The sequence below is a fragment of the Diceros bicornis genome, chromosome 14 (genome assembly GCF_020826845.1).
Source record: "Diceros bicornis minor isolate mBicDic1 chromosome 14, mDicBic1.mat.cur, whole genome shotgun sequence".
Taxonomy (NCBI): Eukaryota; Metazoa; Chordata; class Mammalia; order Perissodactyla; family Rhinocerotidae; genus Diceros; species Diceros bicornis.
Window position 1 is genome coordinate 22,438,128 of NC_080753.1, and position 16,205 is coordinate 22,454,332.

Here is a 16,205-nt window from a genome sequence, read left to right on the forward strand (position 1 = left end):
GCCGCCCACCCACCAACGGTCCCCAGCGCAGACTCCCTCCGTAGTGCCACCCACCACTTGGACCCTTGGACTCTGGAGGCGGGAGTAGATAGACTGATGAGTGGAGAGCCTGCAGCCGGAATCCAGCCCTCAGGGGCTGGCCCAGGACTGGGCCCTCCCTGGCCACCCAGGTCTCCAGGAATCCCTGCCTGTCTGGCCCAGTGCCTGGGGGGAGGGGCTGCCATCCATTCAGAGGTCACTGACTCTGTGGTTCTGGGACTTACATATGGGTGCTCAGGGACCACGTGGGGTAGCCTTGGGCTGCCATGATGGGGTAGCTGGGTGTGCAGGAGGTGAGTCCTAGCCTCTTTATCAGCAGAGCTTCAAGGATTCCTAAGAGGAGGAATACCCAGGGCCTGGTGCCAGCTCCCCTTGGATGCCCTTTGTCCTGTGAAGTCTTAGGTCAGCCTTGCCTTCTGCAGCCACAGCCTGACTGGCAGCCCAGGATTCAAGGCTGAGGGCCAGGCCCTCACCAGGTGAAGGGTTCTTTCTGCTGAGCCACAAGGCCTCCCTGTACCCCTAGGTCCCCACGTGGAGCTCAGGCCCTGGCCTGAGACACATCTGGAACCACACTGGGCAGCCTGGCCAATCTGGGGATCTCAGACTCATCACCTTCCCACTTTTTCACTCAGGGACCTTCCCATACACAAAGTCCCTCCTGCTCCTATTTTAAGGAGCTTCCTGGATTACCCCCAGTGAGGGGGTAGGGAAGAAGAGGGTTTGCCAAGGTCCTGCCATAGGTACCTGCAATGCCTAAGACTCACAGTCTCTCGGACCTTCCCCACTCAGTTCTCATTCATGGCGCCTGCAGCAAGAGCACAGCGGAAGCCAGCGATGTCAAGTTTATTCTGATCTGATTCTGAGAACACTGGGATGGCAGAGCTGGAAGATTGTCAAGTTGTGTTCCAAGGGCTCCAGATTTCTAAGCAGTTAGGCTTCTAAAGGGCCCAGGCTAAAAAAAAAAGTTTGAAAACCACTAATTTAATCTAGCCTCCACTTTGAACAGAGAAGGAAACGGTGGGGGAGGGAGCATGGCTGGCTGGGGCACACAGGGACTCAGCAGCAGAGCTAAAGAGAGGCCCACGGCTTTGACCCAAGCTGCGGAGCAGGAGATGTTCCAGTCTGAACGAGGTTGGTTCCCTGAGAAAGCTCGGGACAAGGGATTGAATCAGTGACATGGTGTGTGTTAATGGCAATGCTAATAGACATGGGAGTTGAGGGCAGTGATTTGGGGGTGGTGACAGGAGGTGATAGTAGTAGGAGATATTTGTTGAGTCTCTAGTGCAACTTAAGCATTCTGTAGGGTACAAAGTCCCTGCCCTCAGTGAGTGTACAGTCTCACAGGAGGGTGAAAACAAGTGACGCATACCTTCCCTGCCTCCAGTCTCACGCCTTTCACTCACTCTCCACACGTCCACCACAATGAGCATTTTATTTTTTTTATTTTTTATGAGGAAGATCAGCCCTGAGCTAGCATCCATGCCAATCCTCCTCTTTTTTTTTTGCTGAGGAAGATTGGCCCTGGGCTAACATCCATGCCCATCTTCCTCCACTTTATATGGGGTGCCACCACAGCATGGCCTGACAAGCAGTGCATCGGTGTGCGCCCGGGATCCGAACCTGGGCTGCCAGCAGCGGACCGTGCTCACTTAACCGCTACTCCATGGGGCCGGCCCCCACAATGAACATTTTAAAATTCAAATCTGACAGGGTAATGTTTCTGTTTAAAACCTTTCACCAGCTCCCACTGCTAGAGGGTGAAAGTCCAGCTCCCTAGCTTGGCTCCTCTCCCACAGCCTGCCCCTGGCCCCTCCTCACCATGTCCCCTTCCCTCCAGTTCCCCAAACACACCAGCCTGTTGGCACCCCACACACCAGTGCAGTCCCTGGGGCAGTAGTGGCCTCCTGCTTATTCACCTGGTGGATGTCCAAGCCACCCTGGAGATCAACTTAAGGGTGAGACAACTCCTGGCCCCTTGCTGTCAACCATGTCACCCCTACACTATTGGTTCCTCCCTCATTTAATACTATGTAATCATATTAGTTACATAAAAATATAAAATATCATAACACTTTGCAGCTCCCAAGAGGTAATCTCATCTCCATGGTCCATCCAGCAGCTCCACAGGGGAAGACTCTGAGGTTTTTCCACAGCCAGAGAGAACACCCAATGAGGCCAACCCTGGGCATTGGCTGTGGTGCCTTTGTTTTCACAATGGGAATTTCTCTCCTGTCTTAACATGAGAAATAGCTGATAGTCATATAGTGGTCACCTCTCCCTCTTTGCATTGGTTCCTAGGAAACTCAGATCTAAATCTGCAGCCCCTTCTACAGAGAGTAATTTGGCATTGACTGTATCCCTAGCTTCATCTTATTCCCTGCCTCCACCCCACATGGCAGCTCTCCTCTTTGATGTCATCAAGGAGTGGTGGTGATAATGACTATGTTTGGAGGCAGATGATGGAGCTAGACAGGCAAGGTATGAAATGCCAAGAGTCTAACCAGAGGGCAAATCAGCTCTGAATCACAGTTAAGAGCTGATTTTGATTAGATTTTTAACCATCCCCATTCCGCTCCAACCTGGGAATCCAAACCTGAGCTCAGAGGCCAAGATGGAAGAGACCTTCATTTATATGAGACTAAATGAGAAGGAGCCTTGTGCACTGGAAAAATAACAACTCCTTAGTTGAAATTATTACTAGAACTGTTGTAGGGTTTGGGGAAGAATAAGTTCCTAGGATAAATAATTCCCTATTTGGGACTGCTTGCAATAGGGACTTCTCACACTTTAGCACTTTTTACTCTTTTGCTCCTCTCTGCATTGTGTGACCTCAGATGACCTCCCCATCTTAGTTGGGGCTTCACTGACCATTAGCCAGTGCTACAACCCATGTAAACCCAATTCCGTCATGGTGGTAATAACAGAATCAATTGCAGTGCTAAGTATGGTGTTGGGTGGGAGTACTAATGGTAGAAATGATAGGGATGGGGATGATTGCAGTAGGAATGAGGGGTATAGGGCTAGGGATAGTGGTAATAGTGATGTGGTTATGAGGGCAGTGGTGGTGATGAGGATTGTGTGGCAGATGATACTGATGGTGGTGGTGGTCGTAGTCATGATGGTGGTCATGGTGGGGATGGTGACGATGGTGATGGTGATGATAGTGATGATGGTGGTGATAGTGGTGGTGGAGGTGGTCGTGGTGGTGGTGGTGGTGGTGATAATGGTGGTGGTGGTAATAGTGATAATGGTGGTGGTGGTGGTGGTGGTGGTCATAATCAAGATATGTAAGCTCCCTGAGACCAAGAATCTTGTCTCTCTTGCTAATCATTATGTCATCAGAGCCTGATGGTGATGGTGATGGGGATGGTGATGATGATGGTGGCAATGACGGTGGTGATGGAGCCTAGTTTGGGAGAAGGGTATCTGTGATTTGAGTGATAATGGTGCTGGTAATGGTGGGTATCAGTGTGGAGCTGGCTAAATAGATTATGGAACACTCATGCCATGGACTAAGCAGCCATTAAAAAGAACATGAGGATCCTCATACATTATTGGTGGGAATGCAAAATGGTGTCGCCACTGTGCAAAAGTTTGGTAATTCCTCAAAATGTTAAACATAGAGTTACCATAGGACCCAGCAATTCCACTTCTAGGTATATACCCAAGAGAAATGAAAGCATATGTCCACACAAACACTTGTAAACAGATGTTCATAGCAGCACTATTCATAATAGCCAAAAAGTAGCAACAACTCAAAGTCCATCAGCTGATGAATGGATAAACAAATGAGGCCTATGCATACAATGGAATACTATTCAGCCATAAAAAGGAATGAAATACTGATAAATATATGGATGTACCTTGAAAATATGCTAAGTGAAAGAAGGCAGTCACAAAGAGCTACATATTGTATGATCCCAATCACATGAAATTTCCAAAATAGGCAAATCTATACAGAGACAAAAAGTAGATTAGTGGTTGCCTAGGGCTGGAGGGGTTGGGGGTAAGTGGGAGTGACTGCTGATGGGTATGGAGTTTCTTTTTGGGGTGATGAGAATGTTCTAAAATTGATCGTGGTGATGGTTGCACAACTCTATGAATATAATAAAAATGAGGAAGATCTATATTTTCAGACATATTGTTGGGCATCAAAATCATGTTTCAGAATAGTAGATATAATAGGCTCCTCTATTTATAGTAAATATGCATATATAGAGAGAGAGTGCTATTATTATAAATGTAAAGAAGAAGGCCTGAAATGGTACACACCAAGACGTTCCCAGGGGTTACCTCTAGATGGTCAGATTTGTGGATGGGGAGGCTTTCGTCTTTTATTTTATATACTTTTAGCACTTGCCTTTTTACTACAAATATCACCTGCTTTTGTCATTTTTAAACAAGGAGGAAGGTGAAAGCATGTGGGGGCCCCACTGAAGGCTGGTGAATCACGCCCTAGAGCCCCCTGGCATCCACACTAGGGGAAAGCCTGTCCCAGGAGGCCACTGGGCGGGGGAGACAGGAGACGGTTACACAGGTTCCCGGATGTCAGAGCTGCGTCCGACTGGTCTTCTCGGAAGGAGAGTAGGACTTCGGAACCTGAGCCCTTTTACCTCTGATTCCAGGCAGGGCCAGGAGCCTGCCCGGAGACAGAAATTGTTTATATTGCCTAGGCGAAAGATTCACACCTAGTGAACCTAGAGTCCAAAATGCAAAAGGTACAGCAAGTACACTACAGGAAAGCCTCCCTGCCCCCAGCTCTCCTCCCTGAAGCAACCAGAGACCTCGAACGTGTCTAAATAGGTATACACTCTACACACAGCTCTTTCACTAAGTCTTAGTCTTGGAGACCTGTCCGCAAGCGTGTATGAAGAGGCACCTCCTTCATTGTAGAGCCTCACAGTTCCCCACGATGGGGGCCCCATCACACAGGGCGGCCATGCTCTGCTAATCAGCCCCAATTAATGGACCTTGAGATTGCTTCTGAACTTTTGCTTTACAGGTCCACAGTCTCTTATCCAAACCACTGGGATCAGATTACTTTTAGAATTCAGATTTTACATATATATATATATAAAGGCAATTCAGTGTATATTCCATATATTATGAAACACCCTAATAAGATCTAAGGCAGCACTCCATGATCAAACACATTAATATTTCCACTGCAAACATGTATAATAAGTGGAATTAATAAAGACTATAAATGGTCCACAGGTTTTGATACCAAATGAGTTTGTGCCCATCTAGCGGAAAAACTCCCAGTTTTCAGAACTTTCTGGGTTTCAGAATTGTAGATGAGGCTGTGTGGCGCTATACAAAGAATGCTGCAACAAATAACTTTGAACACATATAATTTTGTGAGTTTACAAGTATATCCATAGGATACATTTCTAGAAGTGGAGATGCTGGGTCACAGGCCGTGTTCATTTATGATTTTCATAGATTTTGCTAGAATAATGGCCATTGTTCTTATTTGCCTGTGAGTTGCTGTACTTTATGGTTTTCCAAACACTCTCACTTTTGTCTAACTTCAAGGCAATGAAAATTCTTCCATCTCCCTCTCTGCACAAAGGCTTAGAGTCTCTGGCCCTCAGGAGAGGCAGCCAGGGCAGCTGAGAGAGTGCAAGCTTTGCTGTCAGAGACAGCAGGCAGCCCCCTTCCACCAGTGTGAGCCTGAGCAAGTTACCTGTACCTGTCCTGAGCTTCTGTTTCCTGTCTGTAGAGACAATCTGCCTCCATGACAGTACCTCCTCACTTGCCTGCTAGCCTGCGCTCTTCTCTCCTGCCCACCTCCAGCCCCAGGGCCTGGGCTTTGCCCTCTCCCCCAAAGGAAGAAGAGTCCAGGCCAACAGAAAGAAAGGTCCACAGGCTTTTTAATGGTGTGATGGCTACTTCCCTTCTGAGACCCGATCTAATCATGACAGCGGCTTCCAGAGTGTTGGGGTAGGGGTGGACAGGTGCAGGGTGGGCAGAGGCCATGCAGTGACTGGGAAGGGGTGGGGGAAGGTATTACATTCTGTTTGGCATGTAAACATTCTTCAGTGGCTCCCCAGGGGAAGGGAAGAGCAACTCCCTGCCTCCCACCCCATGCCCACCAGGGCTGATCCCTGGAGCTGAGAAGACTGAGCAAGCCAGGCCCCTGCAAGGAGCTGGGAAGGGGGAACCCATGTGCCAGGGGCACAGCCCCTCTCCTGCACTCTCTTCGTGCACAGTGCGGCTGGGGAGGAAAGGGGTGTCTGGGGTGAGCAGACCCACATCTGAGCCAGTGACACAGGCTGTCGTGATGGGGACGTGCTGGAGGGGTGCGGTGGTAGTGGTGGTGGTGTGACACTCTTTTATAGAAGGCTGGGAGGGCTTGGTGAAGGGGATGGGTGCTCAAGGGGGAAGAGGCTGCAGCTGGGGGTGGGGGCACTGGGAGGTGTGGTTTCCTCTGCCCTAGATCTTTCCTGGGGAGAGGAGCAGAGTCAGTTCCCTAGCCCCCTCCCACCCTTGCCCCTTCTCCTCCGCCCCCCACCTCAGTGACATTCAATAATGCAGAAGCCTGAGGTCAGTTGGGAGCCCTAAGGAGGTCTGGAATCCCAAGGGCAGACAGGGTTTTGCGTCTCTGCCCAGCTCCGGTGCAGGGTGAAGCTGGGGGGTGGGATGGGCCTGGGGCTCTCTCAGGCTGCCCCCTTTTCCTCCCAACACCAAACCAGGGTGTTGTTGGTCCTGGGGCAGGGGTGAGGCTGGGGGCCCTACATTCACAGTTCGGTTGGCGGCAAGGAGCAGGCCCAGGATCTGGGCACCAGGGGTCATGCCCTGGTCCCCATCTGGCACGAGCTGATTGTCATTCAGAGAAGCTCTAGGTGGGAGGGAGTGGCCCCTGCTCCACCCCCTCTGCTGGACCCAGAGGGCAGTAGAGGCCTTGGGAGGGTCTCGGGTTGAGAAAGAGGGCTCTATCTGGAGAGGTTTCCTGAGTGTTCTGTGAGCTTCTGCGTCAGCGTGGGGTAGACCTTGAAGGCTGTCCACCCTGGAGTCCTCCCCTGGGCTGGTCTGCAGAGAAGCCACCACCTTGGCATGGAAGCAGCTGCCCCAGCCTGCTGAGTCTCCATGAGAGGCTTCGGCTGGCACCACCAGGCTGCTCCCGGGGCCAACTTCCTCATGGGCATCCTTCTAAGCGATGGTGGCTGGATGCTGCCAGACCACTGGAGCAGGCTGGGGCCTTTCTTCCTCTTCCCATGGTCCTCTTGCCTTGCTCTCTGTGACCCAGGGAAGAACAGAGGGGCCAGGCCAAGGGACAGAGTCTGTGGGTGCTGAGGATGGAGAGGCCTGCAGGGGACCTGTCCCGGATAGGCAGGGTTGGCTGTCCCTTCTGCAGCCAGTGTACTGCTTGGCCCAGACAAAGGCAGTTGAGGCTCATGATGAGGTGGGATGAGCTATGCAGGAGCAAGACCCAGGAGGAGGCCCCATATTCATTCATGGAGCAGCACAGCCCTCACCCTCTGCAGGGACAGCTCAGCTGCATGGGCTGGGGTTAGGACAGGAGGGGACAGGCTGAAGGGTGAACTGGGAGAGGAGGGAACTTGAGCTGGACCCGTCACACAAGCATACAATATGGAAGTTAGAAGGGCCTTTCTGCCTTGAGTCTAGGGGCCAGCTGTCTGTCTGTCTGCCTGTTTCTGCTCTTTCTGCCTACTGGGGGAGATAATGGTCTGATCCAGCCCACTTCCCACAGCCAGGAGGAAAGGGAGGGTGACCCAGCCAGAACTGAGTCCCTGAATCTCCAAAGGGCCAGCACAGAAGATGATAACCAGCCATTCTCCACCTCCACTGAACTCAGGAGAGAAGGAAGTTGGCTGAAACTGCAGTAGGCAGGATTGAGGTTAGATGGCAAGAAGGAATTCCTGATGGTGAGGGGTCCTGAGCACTAGATCAGGAGGCCAAGAGAGTGGGTGAAACCTTTTTTAAAGTCCCCCTCCAACTTCCCACTGGGAAACATTTGCCCAGGAAGGCAGCCCACACGCACTCTATGGTTCCCACTGAGGCCCCACCCAAATTAAGGGGGAGGGGGTCTTTGCACCTTAGAGGTGCAGGGAAGCCCCTCCCCCTATCACCTGCCCATTGCCTCCCACAAGGGGTCTCCAGAAAGAAGCTGACTTTGGGGCAGGTCAGACCTGCCCCCTCACACCTGAGTAGACCAATGGCCCCTAGGTCCCACTTCCCCAACCCCAGTCTGGCAGCTGAGAAGAGGCCTTTTGGACCACCACAGCGCCCAGGAGTCTGCGGAGTTGGCCCCTGGGGGAGGCGGGAGCCTCCACTTCTGGAATTTGAGGCTGCCTCTCTGAAAAGGGATGGGGTGGGGGGGACTTTGGCTGGAAGAGGGTCGGGAGGAGGGAAGGGCGCCGCAGGAGGTGTAAGCAGAGGTCCCTGGGGGAGCATGGAGAGCAGCAGAGGCCTGGTGGATGAGCAGGGCGTCCGTCCCCATTAGTGGAGTCCTTGGTGAAAAGTGGCTGAGCCTTCCCCGGGGCGGAGGGTGAGCCTACCCCACCTGAGGGGCAGCAGGGGGAGGGGAGGAGGCGGGGGTGGAGATGGGGGAAAAGAAGGGGAGGCGGGCGCTCCCCCCGCGGCGTGGCGCCCCTCACCGGCCGGGCCGGCGGGCGGGCGCGGCGTGTGCTGGCGCGCGTCCTCGCGGGTGCAGGCGGGAAGCTGGGGCCGCGGGTGGCGCGCGTCGGGCGCGTAAGGCTGTGCTGGGAGCTGTTCCAGTGTGGCCGGCTGCGAGTAGGGGGCCGGGGTGAGGGGTGGGGGGCCGCCAAGAGCCGCGCGCGTCATTATCTGGCCCCGGCCCGGCCCTCCACGACCCCCGCCCGGCCTTTGGTTGCTGAGCGCTGAGTCTGGAGTTTCCCTCTGGGTCCTTTCTTGGGGCCCCCCGGGGAGGGGGTGCCGTCAGGCTGGGCCCGAGCCTGGGGGGCGCCCCGGGGTGGGGGACCCCTCGGCCGGGCCTGGTGCGAGGGAGAGGAGCTCTCTTTGCGGGACAGGGACTGACTCCTGGGAGACGCACTAGGATTGCGCGGGGCGGAGGCGGGGATGCCGGGACTGCGCGGGGCGGGGGGCCTGGGGCCGGCTTGGGCTCGCCCTGGACCCGGGCCGCGGCCGGAGGGCTGTTTGGGGCGGAGGTCAGAAGCGACGGCCGACCCTGGGGGCTTCTGCAGCTGGAGCCTGCGGGAAGAACAGAGGGCAGAAGGCGAGAGAAAAGAAGAGGCAAAGAAACAAAAAAGGAGAGACATTTTCAGAATCTTCCTGGGCACTGAGCCCTAGAGTCCTGCATCCTCAGAGCTGGATGAGACTGAGGAGACCATGGCACAGATGGATAGACTGAGGCCTGGTGCTCCCTCCTCCAGGGAGGGACCTCCAGGGGCCACACACTCCCAGGCTGTTACCCAAAGAGCTTGCTGCAGACTTTCTCTGACATCTCGGGTTCATCTTTAAAATTCTCATGGATTTTACATTTTACTCTATAATATACCCATATATATTTTATATATATGGGTATATTATATATTATTTTATATATATTATATTAATATGAATATGTTTTCTCCCAACTACTCTGAGCTTTATCCTTTGACTTCAAATGCCCCATGGCACACCAGAGGCTGTGTGTGGACCCCACTGGCCCCCATCAACCTTTCCCAAGCCTGGCCTCCCTCGCACCCCTCCAGACATGCTCACTGTAGCTACCCCCTTGAGCCCAGTGACAGGGCTGGGACCTGAGTCAAAAAAGAGAGTCAGTTGGGGAGGTGGTGGACAAGAGGTGTCCCTGCAGGTCCTTCCTGAATCTTCAATAGCCCCTAACCTTGGCTCTGGGGGAGCCGCTGCTGGCAGAGGCCTGCTTTGGTCACCCACTGCCCATCCTGGGGCTGGTAGTGGTTTCTCACCTGCTGGTGATGGCTGTGTCAGATGCTGGGGCTGCGCCATGGGGTCTGCCAGGGGGCTGCTGGGCTGCGGCAGGCGTGGGCATGCGGATGCTGATGGGGCGGGGAATCCGGCTCCGGGTGGCAGCTGCCCGCCCGACCTTCCTGGGTGCCGTGGGCTCAGAGGCGGGCGTGTCCTCCTCAGAGCCCGTGCCCGAGAGCGTCTCCGAGGCACGGCGCTGCTCCTCACTGGAGGAGGACGAGGCCCCAGAGGCCAGCCGCAACAGCAGGCGGCCCTGCCTCTTCTCCATCACCAGCCGGGCCAGGTCCTGCTGTGGTCGGGCCCTCTTGCCCCACCGCTCTTTGGCGGACAGCGAGCCCGAGGGCTCCGAGCCTGTGTCCTCCTCAGACAATAGGACAGGGATACGGCTCCTGGGGCGAGGGCCTGGCATGGCATGGCGGCTGGGGGAGATGGTGGCTAGTTTCTCGGGGCCTGGCTCCAGCGGGGATGCTGGGGCTGGCCCTTCGTCAAGAGTTGGGCCGTTGGGCAGTGAGTCCGTGGCCACCTCCAAGGGGGTGTCCCCGGGGGGGCCAGACAGGGCACCACTTTCTGGCCCTGACTGGACGATGTTCTCCAGGGGCACGGAGGCTCCCTCTTCCACAGCTCCCCCATCAGAGGGTACCTCTAGGTCCAGCTCACCCACAGCGCTGAGCTCCTCAGGCCGAGAGGCCTGTCCACCAGAAGACATGACGTTGAGGTGGGTTTTCTCCGCAATGTGCACAAAGGTCCTCTCGACTTTGGTGAAAGGTGAGGAAGTGACTGCCACTCCTCCTGCCCCTGTGCTCACTGCCCCGGCCCCCGGCCCTGTCCCGGGCCCAGGGGGCTTGGGCTCAGATTTGAGGACAGAGGACAGAGTGCCTGGCTCAGACACGTCCAGCTGGCTGCCAGTGGGCTGGGGCCTCTCGTGCTGAGGAGTGAGGACAGCCAGAGTGCCCAGGTCGGGCTCAGGGGCCAGATCGGCAGTGACAGGCGACTTCTTCATGTCGCCAGGGGAGACGAGCACCAGCGTTTTGGAGCCCTCCTCAGGCTCCAGGTCCCCGTCGGCCACGGAGGCCCGGCCCCTGGACTCCTTCTGATCATCAGCCAGGAGTGTGGACGGGGCACCTTCTTGGCTCCGGTCCGTGCTCCTCTCGCTCCCCTCACTGCTGGAGCCACTGCACGGCCCCAGCACCTCCCCCAGGGCCACTACCTCCTCCTCCTCCTCCTCCTCTTCCTCCCTTTCCTCCTCCTCCTCCTCTTCCATCTCTTCCTCCTCCTCCTCCTCTTCTTCCTCTTCTTCTTCCTCCTCCTCTTCCTCATCTTCCTCTTCCTCCTCTTCCTCCTCTTCCTCTTCCTCCTTCCCATTAGCTTGAGGCTGAACAGGAGACAGCGGGACCTGGGGGGTGGTGAGCAGCATGTGCGAGAAGCCCACCCTCCGGACCCTGTTGAGCAGCCGAGCCCGTTCTCGGTAATCAGAGAGGTCTTTCTTGAAGTCCTGGTAGGGCAGGTTCAGAGGCACAGCTCGTGGGAGACCATTCACCTCAAACGAGGGCGCCACGGAGAACACCTGCAAGGGGCACACATAGGAATTCACTGAGGTCACCCACCCTCCTGGGCCCGAGAAGACCTGGACTGCATCCATCGGCCAAGAGGCCCACATGCCCCAATGTGTCCAGAGTGTCGGCTCCATGGGGGTAGGTACTGGCTCTGTTTTGTCCATTGCTCTATCCCCAGGGCCTAGAATGGTCCCTGGCACCTAGTAAGCGCTCAGTAAATCTCTGGTGAATGATTGCGTCCACGCTCCAGGTCCCCTGAGGTCCCTGGGGAGCCTTTTCTGATCTCAGCGGCTTTTCTGTCTCCTGGTCTCACATTCCCCCACTCCCCTCCTCACCACGTGCATCCCAAAACCCGGAGCCAACTCTAGTTGAATCAATAGAAGAGAACGATAACTATAAGGTATCATGGCCACCATAGAGATCAACCCTCCCTTTTACAGATGAGTAAACCAGGTCCAGAGAGGGCCAGCCAGTGTCTGGGTCAGCCTCCTCACAGGGCACAGTTCCTCCCTCTGCAGCCAGGGAGCTGACCGCCCAGGGCCACCAGAACCTGTGTGGGACAAGGGCAAAGTTTGGGCTGTCCTCCACCCCACAAAGTACGGGCTGGGCCCCTGGAGCTCCAGCCCCCTTCCCTCCTGCCCGCTTCTGGCCTGTCAGCCAGGAATTTGCCAGCCCTTTACAGGTGTGTTTTGAGTCCACACTTCCTCCGGGAATTCACAGCCAGCCTATGAAGGGCAATTTCTTTTCACTCCATTAAGTTTTCCCCTTGAAAGCTTTGTGCAGAGTCCTTGGCAATGTAATGGACTGTTCTTGGTTTTCTAGACTACCACCACATCTCCCCTTAGCCTCCTTCCTTCCAGACTAGAAAAGTCTGACCACCTTATCAGGACCTCAGCTGCTGTGTCTTCTCCGGCTCCACCCTTGTCAATCCACACACACCCCCAGGCACCCACAATGCCACTGAGCCCCATCAGGGCCGACATGGCTTTGTTCCAGGTGGGATGGTGCCGGCGGTGTCCTGCACTTTGTTAGCCTTTTTGAACACACTGGGCCTCTGTCTTCCTAAACACAGCCCATCTAGACCAGAAGCCCCGGAGATATCCTGACACCTCCAGCACCTTCAGGTGCCATCCAGACTCTCAGGAAGTCCCACCAAGTGTCCCACTTAAACATCTGTGTCTGCTGCCCCAGCCACCGGCCTGTTTCCTCCATCCCGCACTACTCATCCATCCTTCCTACAGCTGCCCAAGTGGTCTTCCTGAAACTTAAATCTGATCCCATCTCTCTCCACTTCACACCTGTAGAAACCTACAGTGGCCCCCACAGTCCTCAGGAGACAGTTCCAGTCCTTGGCTTGGCACATGAGCAACCCCCTCCCCCATCCCATGATCTGGCTCCTACTTCTTTTTTTTTTTTTTTGTGAGGAAGATCGGCCTTGAGCTAACATCTGCCAATCCTCCTCTTTTTGCTGAGGAAGGCCGGCCCTGGGCTAACATCCGTGCCCATCTTTCTCCACTTTATATGGGATGCTGCCCCAGCATGGCTTGACAAGGGGTGCGTCGGTGCGCGCCCGGGATCTGAACCGGCGAACCCCGGGCCGCCGCAGCGGAGCGCGCGCACTTAACTGCTTGCGCCACCAGGCTGGGCCCCTGGCTCCTACTGCTGCTCCACCCTGACTTCTAGCAGTGCCCTCTGATCCCCCACCGGGTGCTCCAGCCATTCTGATGCCACCAGCAGGTCCCTAAATTGCATCATGCATTTTACACTTCTGGGTCTTTCCCTAGACAGTTTCTTCTGCCCCGGGGTCCCTCTCACCCCCTCTATTCACATGACAAATTCCCATTCTTCCTCCAAGACCCGGCTCAAACAGCTCCTCTTCCAAAAAGCCTTCCTGTCTACCCACCACCAGACTCCATCACTCTCCTTTCTAGTGTTTTCCCACGTCCTTCCATTAGAGGACCTTCTACCCTCTATTCCACATGCGTGTGTTTACATGGTTCTCTCTCCCGATAAACACTGAGCCCCTTGAGGGATTTTCATTCATTCGTTCAAGAAGTCCTTGAATGGCTGTTGTCCTGGTCACCATGTTAGAGGCTGTGAGTCTGTGGGTCAGTGTTGAATAAAACAGACATGGTCCTTGTTTTCATGGAGTGTGCAATCTCTATATTAGGAAATGAAATGGGGATAATGCATACACCACAAAGGCTGTGATCATGCATGAGGTCATCTGAGCAGTCGTCTGCCGTACAGCAGTTGCTCAATAAATTTTAGCTCCCTCCCAGCCTCACCTGCTACCCTCTGCCCTGCTCGCTCTGGTTTCCAGATCATTGCCTCCCTCTCCAACCCCAGAAATGCCCCGGTTGTCACAGCTGTGGGGGAAGAGGGGTGAGGGGGAGAGGGGCTCTGCCAGCAGAGGTCTCTGTGCCCAAAGGCTGGTGGAGGGAAAGGCAGGAATCCCCAAGGCCAAGGGTCTGCCTGAGGCTGTAACTTCTTCCCTCCCCACTGCCATAATCTTCCTCCTAATCAGACCATTGTTGAGGGCTTGACGGGGGGTCGGGGACTGATGCCAGACAGGGCAGCATCCCACCTGGACAGGACCTCAGTACACCTGGTTTGAGCCAGGCAGGGTGCTTCCTTAGAGCTTTGTCCCCTTCACATCCAGGCTGACAGTCCCCAGCAAGTGTTTTCTTTTTCTACACCATTCTAATTCTTCATTTATTCATTTGTTCATTTAGCAAACATTAAGCGCTGGTTCTGTGCCAGGCCTTGTGCTGGGGCCCTTTGCCTTCTTTAGTTACCAACGTTGAAGCTAGAGAAGATGACTGGGCAGAGGTAGAGGGGGTGCTGTGAGCTCCTGGGTGAGGGGGGACCATGGGGTGGGTGCTGGCACTGAGAGCCAAGGACAGGAAGACAGACCCGGAGCTCTGACCATGTCTCCCTTCTGTCCAGCTCAGAACTCACCCACCCAGCACCAGACACGTCCCTCCAGCAGGGATATCCTTCAACCCCACCAGGCCATCCTTTCTCAGCAGAACCTCTGCCTATTTTCCCTATCCCATCTCTGAGACTTTGCGCATCACTGGCAGAACCACATTTTCCTCTGGCCAGGCCCTGGATCTCTCTGGAAAAGCACCACCCATAGGATGGACCCTCCACTCACAGTGCCCACGTTAGATGATCATGGCTGGAGCCTTCTCTCCTTCCATCTCAAAGCCCCTCCCTTCCATTACATGAGAGGGAGGAGAAGTGAGAACTGAAAATCAGGCATCAGTGATAATATCAGACTGGGAAACTGAGGCCTGGAGAGAGGCATCGACATGTCCAAGTCACAAAGCACATCAACTAGAGTGGCCCAGAGCCCAGAACTTTCCATGGCCTCACTGGCCTCCCACCCTCCATGCAGGGAAACCTGGGACCCTCTGCCCTTTAGCAGAAAGGGGTCAGCTTTCAGAGTGGGGACAGCTCAGAGTGGGGACAGCTTTGTCCTAAGGATCACTGCCAAGGCCACCTCAGCCTGGGCATGCTGGATTTTCTGTTTCAAAGTCCCTCCATCTCTCCATATCTGGCTCCATGTTGGGGAGGGCCAGGCCTGGGCTTGAGTTCCTCCTTCCTCAGAGAGGGGGGAGACCTCCCTCACCCTCTCCCAGCCTCTCCTGGATGGCCAAGCTCAAAGGGTATTCCTCCACTCACCCATGCGATCCTGGGCTCCTTCACTTAGCCAGCGGTCGCTAGACAGCCTCTGTGTGCTTGGACCTAGAAGCCTGAGGCCATCATGGAAGGGGGACCACAGTAACACCCCCCATTCCAGCTCAGAGGGAAGCAACAGTGCTGGGTGTGAGCAAGAGGAAGTCGGGGTCTGGGGAAGCTTACACCTTCCTGCTCCCTTCCCAGGGCAGACATCTTTTATGACTGACCAACTGGCTGACTATGGTTCTCCAGCCTGGCTTGGCATAGCATTATCTGGGGGTGCTTTCTAAAATTACAGAGCCCTGAGTCCTACCCCCCGATTCTATAGGTCAGAAACGAGGCCCAGAAATGTTTTAAAGCTCCCTGGTGATTCTGATGGAGTTTGGCAAAGGGCAGATGTGGTAAGGGTGAATCGTGGGGGAGGGGAGGCAGGCCATTGGAGCTGAGACACTCGAGGGAATGAAAGCCCCAGCCCTCCCCCTGCCTCCACGGAGCCCAGACCAGAGGGCTATGGCCTCGCCAGCTTCAGAGCCTGGCCCACGTCCACGTTTACTTCAGTCAGAAGGAAAAGTGAAGGGAGGTGGACGGACCAGACTCTGTTCTTTCCCTGCCACCAACAAAACTAGGCTCTCCTCAGCCTCGACTTCTCTGACACCTTCACAGGCACAGGTCACTCCACATACCCGCGTTCCCACCCAGGGTGCACAGAGCAACTCTCCTGCCTGGACCCTGGCCAAGCCCAGACACCGTGCACTGTACATCAGCCCACAGTCCCCAGGTCGAACAAGGGGCGGTGCTGAGTGACAAAAGCAGGAGGGCGAGCCCTGACACCCCACGCCTCCCCTGCTGGAGGAGGGCTTTGTCTCTCTCACAGCAGTGCCCCCCCCCCAGCAGCCACCCAGCGCACACCTCCCATCTCCACTCCTCCCCAGGGGAGCCCCCTTGACCCCCCCGCAGTAAATGCCCAGCCTGAAAATTGGAGATGAGAGG

The 16,205-nt window shown here is 55.1% G+C and overlaps 1 protein-coding gene across 1 annotated transcript in view; it reads right to left on the bottom strand.

The window, feature by feature from the left end:
- Nucleotides 1-8,702: 8,702 nt before the first annotated feature.
- TTBK1 (tau tubulin kinase 1) overlaps nucleotides 8,703-16,205 on the bottom strand; it is a 36,341-nt gene continuing 28,838 nt past the window's right edge. The window contains exons 13-14 of the mRNA XM_058554319.1: nucleotides 9,957-11,539; nucleotides 8,703-9,237 (exon numbers count right to left, since the gene is read on the bottom strand). Coding sequence (XP_058410302.1) covers nucleotides 8,850-9,237; nucleotides 9,957-11,539 — 1,971 coding nt within the window. The 3' untranslated portion in view covers nucleotides 8,703-8,849. The remainder of the gene's footprint in view (nucleotides 9,238-9,956; nucleotides 11,540-16,205) is intronic.